Here is a 7,536-nt window from a genome sequence, read left to right as displayed (position 1 = left end):
AGGTCACTTTCACATATGTAGCTATCATCTTTACCTTTCTCTCCTTCTACGACAACTACATGTGACTCATACACGGAACTCTAGAATTCCCTACACCTATTTATTGTTAATTTCCTTTGCTTAACAAGCTTGGTTTTCTCTATGTGTTTATCGGGCGGGCTGGGACGGGCTGAACACAAAAATGGTCAGCCCGTTAGAGTTATGGGAGGGTTGTTAGCGGGCTGAAGTTAACGGGCTAGTGGCGGGCTGGAATTTTTCGGGTTCTATAGGGCCCGTACGGGTTCGGGTCTAGCGGATTCGGGCAGGTTCGGGCTTTCGTTTTTTTTTTTAATATTATTTTTAACTATCTTATATTTTTCTTTTAACGGTCAGATTTAATTTTTTTAAAAAAATAAAAAATTAGGCGGTTTTGCGGGCTGTCGCGGGCTGCGGCCCGTTAAGAACCCGTTAAGGGCTTAACGGGTTGTGGCGGGTTCGAGTACCCGTTTGGCGAAAACTTAACGTTACTAACCCGTCCTCCGGCCAACCCGTCCCAATCCGCACACATATGCACAGTAACAGGCTGGACCGAGCTGACCCGAGTTGAACCGGGTTGTTAGCGGGTCAGCCTGGCCCGATTAACACCTCTAGTTTTCTCTAGTAGACTAGTGTTTTCTTCCTTGGGGTGTATAGCTGTAAGCTTTAGAACAACTCCCTTTTCTTTTTTTCACTGTTTTCATTTCCTAATACGCAAAATAGTCTAAAATGACATTTATACTTTGCCACTTTGTCATTCGGGTCCCTAAACTTAATGAAGCTGTATCTAGACACCTTTACTCGTTCAAAAGTAATATTTTAAACCCTTCTGAACATTGACCAAGCCTATGTAACATTTGTTTTTTGTTGAGTTGGATAAAATGCGTGACTACACGCTTTAAGAAGCGAGTAAAAGTTTATGATTTTAATTAAAAATACCATAAAATGAAAAGAAAAGAAAAAATAAAGGGGGGTTAACGCCCAGAAGCATCAGTTTAATGGTGATTGCATTTTATGTTCTTTGAACACAAGCTAAACTCTTGGAATTTATCCATTTCCTAGTCTTGGTTGTCTAGGTTTTGCATCTATAAAACTACATATTTGTTGGTTTTCAAATTGAAAGTAAAAAAGAAAAAGTTGTGGCTTAATTGAAAGCATAAATTTGAGGCTGTTAACCAACATCTACTTAGTTTCCTTATGATGCAGTTGGAGGAGTGTATAGCGCTGAAAGGCTTAATGGCTTATTAGCTGCAAACTGGAAAAGCTTTGCACGCCAGAATTACTTCGATTCACACGGCATTTTTCTTTCCACACTCTGGTTTGGGCCTCTGTTGGTTATTGCGATAATAATCTTGGTGAGTTCATTTGGTCATTCCTTTCTGTTTGTTTCCGTCATTTCTAGTGTTTTCACTCACTAATTTGCTGCGCGCTTTTCTTCTTTCCAGGTTAATACCCTCTTTTCACTATGTTACCTGATTGTGAGGTGGAAAAAAGCCGAGCTTAGACACAGGGCCAGACTAGCTCGTAACAAGGAGGATTAACAAACATAGTGCTGCTCTGCTATGACTGGAGCATAGGGTAGGCTCTGCTAATGGCTGATTTTCAGAGAGAGAAAGGCATGAATGCGTTTGTTAGAGAAAATTTTAGGATTCAACTTCTTCTTTTCCAAAAATAGTTTTGTGAATACAAATAATGACATGGAATATTTTTATGTGACGTGGATAATATGGCGAGACGATTGAGGAACACGTACGGTCAGAAGGGTTTAAAAAATTACTTTTGAACGAGTAGAGGTGTCTAGATAAAACTTCTTTGTGGACCGGTATGGCAAAGTGACACAAGTATAAGTGTCAGGCTATTCTGCATTCATAATATGCTTTCTTGCCTCCTCTGTTTTGGTATCTTTTTCAGCTTCTTCTTCAAATGATCTTTTCCAATTCAAAATTTGAACTCCTCTTTAGCAACCCTTTTTCTTTGCCTTCTCAAGCAAGAACACTGCGCAGTATTCCAACCCTTTTTGAATTCTTGAATTCCAAATCTCTTGAGTTCTTGAGCTAGTTGGTGCCATATATAGGGTGTACAAATAGATAAAGTTCTCTTCGTTTCTTGTTATTAGCAAGTTTTTACCCTCTTTAATTCCAATTCTTGGAGACCCTTTTGGATTCTTGAGCTAGTGTGGGAGTAAAACGTTCAAAACAGATAAAGATGATCATGATGTTTTTGGAATGAAAATTTTGTTTTGGATGCCAAGTTTATCTTTTCTTGTTTTAAGAAAGTTCTTGATTCTTGACAAAGAAGCCTTTAATTGAGGTGTAAAAAAGAGAAGGGAATTATGGGGATGAAAGATGGTATTTGGATATCAATGATTTTGGGGTTTATGGTACTAGGAAAAGTGTATGGAATTGGAGCAAACTGGGGAACACAAGCAACACATCCTTTGCCACCAAATATAGTAGTGAAGCTGCTCAAGGACAATGGAATTCAGAAAGTGAAGCTGTTTGATGCAGATTCAGATATATTTAAAGCACTGAGTGGGTCTGGAATTGAAGTAATGGTTGGAATCCCAAATGAAATGCTTTATAGTTTAGCTAACAGTTTGGGTGCTGCTGAGAAATGGGTTGAGAAGAATATCTCTTCATTTTCTCTCTTCCAACAGTGTTGATATCAAGTCAGTTTCTTCTTATTATTAGGTTATTTTTACTGATGGTACAAAATATATTTACACAATAAGTTCACGAAATTATATGATAAGCTTTAATTATTAATGTGGTAAAAATTATGACTAATCTTATCACATGTTAAGTTATACACTCTATCAGTGTAAATAAGTTAACTCCTCAAACTTGACTAAAAGATTATTATTGTATTTTGAAAGTTAGATTAGTTAGATTTTGCAATTTTGTCTGAAATTGATAAGAATTTAGTACGGGAGAAATTCAAAAATAGCCAGATGTACAAGTGATCATTCAAAAATAGTCACAGTTTCAAAAGTAATCGAAATTTAGTCACTTTTCGTGTAAAAATAAATCTTAACAAAAACACTGTTCAAAATCCGAAAAAATACTCCTGCATAATATACTGGAGTTCCAGTATAATATACCGATTCAGCATAATATACTATACTTTGGAGCGCCGGTGCTCCAGTCTCCAGTATATTATACTGGCGCCGACAAAGTATACTGGTCCAGCATAGTATGCTAGAAGTTCATAAACAGGTGCACTGAACTCCAGTATTTTATGCTGGACCGGTCTCTATTGCAACAAAATAATGACTATTTTTCAATGACTTGACAAATGCTAGCTATTTTTGAATGATTAGTCCGAAAACTGGCTAGATTGTGCTATTTTGACATTTAGTACGTAGGTAACTTTGTCAAACAGGCAAATAAGGTAGGTAGTTGTCACTTTTCTGTTTGATTTGATAAGTAAATTTATACTATATCTTTTATGATTTGTTCTTTTCTAGTTACACTTATAGTTAAATTCTTGAACCCTCATTCCTCCAGCTCCCCCAAGTTAAAAAGAAATTAGATATTACCATGACTTGATTGTTGCATTCGAAACTTGAGTACTGTTATGGACTCATAGTCAAGTTGCAGGCATTTTAAAAGAAATACTAGGTCATAAAGGGAATCCTGAGAGAGGCGATTACTCCAACTATCGTTCGATCTATACTAGATCGGACCAACTGTTCTTTCTCACCTCGTCTACATTCTTAACAGCCGTCTTAGGTTCTCGTTTGTCAATGTCAAGCGTACTTGATCAGAGCATGATAATATTTACTAAATCTGACTGCCATGTTTAAAGAAGTATACAAACAGAGAAGACCTCTAAGCAACTTGACTTTTCCTTTGAGAATTGTCAACCTAGCTTGTTTAATTTTGGCAGAATTACATGGGACTGTTTGTATCTAGTCTATCTAATGCTAACTGTAGCCAAACACAGAGAGGTTCGCTCAAAGACTAGTTTCCTGATATACCAATAGCTGAGCTTTTTTCCTTCAGTTTTGCTAAATAAAGTTATTTCTGTCCAGATATGTTGCAGTTGGAAATGAACCATTTCTATCTCAGTTTAATGGAACATTTCTGTCAACAACATTCCCAGCTCTTCAAAATATCCAGGCAGCCCTGATAAAAGCCGGTCTTGGCAATCGGGTGAAAGTCACTATTCCTCTCAATGCCGATGTATACGAGAGTTCAAGTGAAAAACCTTCAACAGGCGACTTCAGGCAAGATATCCGTGATCTCATGGTGAACATTGTCAAGTTCTTGAATGACAATGGTGGTGCATTTACTGTCAATATCTATCCTTTTATAAGTCTCTACAATGACCCCAACTTTCCTGCTGACTATGCTTTCTTCGACGGATACTCAAATGCCATCGATGACAATGGGAAAATTTACAACAACGTGTTCGATGCAAACCACGATACCCTGCTTTGGGCGTTGCAGAAAAATGGATACCCAAATATGTCGATCATAATAGGGGAAATCGGATGGCCAACAGATGGAGACAATAATGCAAACTTAAAGGCTGCCCAGAGATTCAACCAAGGATTCATGACACACATTTCAGGTGGAAAGGGGACTCCAATGAGACCTGGCCCTATAGATGCTTACCTGTTCAGCCTGATCGACGAGGACGCGAAAAGCATCCAGCCTGGTAACTTTGAACGCCATTGGGGAATATTTTACTTCGATGGTACGCCTAAATACAATCTTTCCCTGGGTGCAAACAATGGAGGTTTAGTACCAGCAAATGGTGTTCGTTATCTGGCTCGCCAGTGGTGCGTGCTGTCACCCTCGGCTAGTCTTGATGATCCACAGCTAGCTGATAGTGTGGGCTATGCATGTTCACATGCTGATTGCACCAGCCTCGGGCATGGGACATCATTTGCGGATCTGGATACTCGTGGTAACATTTCATATGCATTCAACAGTTACTATCACGAAAATGACCAGCTAGCTATTGCCTGCAAGTTTCCGAACCTTTCCATGATCACAAACACAGATCCATCACCACCGGGTGGAACCTGTAAATTCAAAATAATGATCCAAGCGAGTAGTCCTAAAAGCCATAAGAGTAATGCGTTTACATCTAAGCCTGTCAATGTGATGCTTTTGATTATAGTTTCTTTGTTGAGTGTTTTGTAGAACTTCTTGAGTTATTTATATATTCCTGTCATTTTGTGTTGAAATTGCCATCATATATGTGTACTTAAACTTGTCTGTAACAATCTCTCAGAGGAAACCGCGGCTTTCACAAAGTGTAAACCTGCTGATTTCCTAAGCAGACAGGTTTTTAACATTTTCATAATGCAAAACGATATATCCTACTAATCCTAATGTGAAGATGGAATGATAAAAGTAGTTGTATGAGTGTTTTCTTGACTAAAAAGTTAATGCTTCTTTCCCTTTTCATCTTCTTTCTCCCTCGTACTTGAAGCAGTTGTAATTCGGTCTGAGCATTACATAGCATAACAGTAATTCATAATTACGAAGTACAAGACATAAGGAAATTAAACTTCCTATAGTCAACATTGGAGACAACGGAAGATAAACAACACGTTAATTTCATGAATTGTCACTCTAACTCTTAAAATACTATTTCGGATGAATGGTGAGTTGCGTCGCTCTTTGATCAGCATTATAACGCTTAGGAGCTCTCTCTTTTATGGCAGAGATCTCGCCATACCAAGAACATCAAGGGACGTCAAGCCTTTTCTGAAATTGGAATTTTATTGCACCACAGTACTTGTTAGCTTTAAATTTTAATTATGACAAATATAAAATAGGTCTAAGAATACACATTAGACTTGCAGGTACTCAAATACAATATCAACAAGTACTAAAAAATCAGGACGAGCAAAAGGAAAAGGAATAGATCTGCCTTTGCGGACCAAAACTAAATAAGGAAGGAAAATCAAATCATACTTGAAAAAATACCTGTCAGATCAATCAAAGCAATTTGAATAAAGAAAGAAGATGTATACTGAGTAAAGGAATCATAGATTGGAATCATTTACGGGAAGAAGACAAATCAGGCGGAACCACGGAAGAAAAAAATATCGATAAGCAACTGTCAACAATGGAAATAGAAGAGAAGATCAAGTTTCATAAAAGAGAAGATCAAGGTCAAAGAAACGCTCTAACCTTATTCTTGGAAAGAATCATTTAAAACTCTTTCCAATAATCAAATCTCTTGAGTTATCGAATCTCTGTCATTATCATATCAATCAAGTTCTACATCTACCAAGATCTCAAACGACTAGAAAGCTCATCGGCTATATGTCACGATATGGGATTCTCATTCTTGGGATCATGATGACGCCTAATATTTTACTTGCTAGGCAAGCCAACATTAAATATAATTGTTAATCATTTTTAACAATTCAGATCAAATGAAAACCAATAAGCTGAATAGCGTGAAATGGAGTGAATAAACTAATAAATGATGAAATCCAAATACAATCTCATAACTGGTGTCACGAATACACGAGCGTCTAGAGTACTATAAATAATAGTCAGAATAAAAACATAACTGTCTGAATCAAAATAAACAGCTAAGATGGTATACTAGTCAAAACTGGGCGACCTCACTAAATGCTATCGGGACCAACTCCGGTATCTGCACAAGAATTGCAGAGTGTAGTATGAGTACAACCGACGTCATGTACTCTATAAGTGTCGAGGCTAACCTCGACGAAGTAGTGACGAGGCAGTAACGATCCGGCCGGTCGTTTCGAAAGTTGTAGCATGTTCCCCCATTTACTGCTCATTTTATGCCTTACAGTTGTTATGTGACTTGCCAGGGTAGTTGGATCGGGTTCGGAGAGGTTTTCGATTAAATTGATACATTTAGTCTCAAGGTTGGAAGCTTAAGTTGAAAAGATTGAACGGATGTTGACTTATGTGTAAACGGCTCCAGAATGAAGTTTTGATGGTTTTGTTAGATTCGTTGGGTGATGTGACGACCCGGCCAGTCGTTTCATGAGTTACCGCTCTGTTTCTCCCATTTCTGCTTCTTATTGCTTTGTCTATCGTATGTAATCGGGTTGGTTGGCTCGGATTCGGAAAGGATTTAGTAAGGTTTGAGACACTTAGTCTCTTTTGAGAAAGTTTAAGTTGGAAAAGTCAACCGATGTTGACTTATGTGTTAGAGGACTCGGATGTGAATTCCGATGGTTTGGATAGCTTCGGGAGGTGATTTGGGACTTAGGAGCGTGATCGGAATGTGTTTTGGAGGTCCGGAGTAGATTTTGGCTTGAATTGGTGAAATTGGATTTTTGACGTTTTCCGGTTGATAGATGAGATTTTGATATAGGGGTCAGAATGGAATTCCAAGAGTTGCATTAGTTTTATTGTGTCATTTGGGATGTGGGTGTAAAATTTCAGGTCATTCGAACGTGGTTTGGTTGGGTTTTTGATCAAAAGCGTAATTTAGAAGTTTTTGGAATTCTTAGGCTTGAATCCGATGCGAATTTGGTGTTTTGATATTGTTTTGAGCATTCCGAAGATTAGA

At 37.9% G+C, this 7,536-nt stretch overlaps 1 protein-coding gene across 1 annotated transcript; it reads left to right on the top strand.

Moving 5' to 3' along the window:
- The first annotated feature begins 1,551 nt into the window (after nucleotides 1-1,551).
- LOC104225838 (glucan endo-1,3-beta-glucosidase 5-like) lies at nucleotides 1,552-5,221 on the top strand. Its single transcript, XM_009777704.2, is given in 3 exon segments — nucleotides 1,552-2,653; nucleotides 2,655-2,683; nucleotides 4,049-5,221. Coding segments are annotated over 3 exon segments (1,455 nt in total). The 5' UTR covers nucleotides 1,552-2,347; the 3' UTR covers nucleotides 5,169-5,221.
- Nucleotides 5,222-7,536: the final 2,315 nt, after the last annotated feature.

The sequence above is a fragment of the Nicotiana sylvestris genome, chromosome 10 (genome assembly GCF_000393655.2).
Source record: "Nicotiana sylvestris chromosome 10, ASM39365v2, whole genome shotgun sequence".
NCBI classification, from domain to species: domain Eukaryota; kingdom Viridiplantae; phylum Streptophyta; class Magnoliopsida; order Solanales; family Solanaceae; genus Nicotiana; species Nicotiana sylvestris.
The sequence above is the reverse complement of the archived record's forward strand: the minus strand, read 5'-3'. Positions and strand labels throughout refer to the sequence as shown.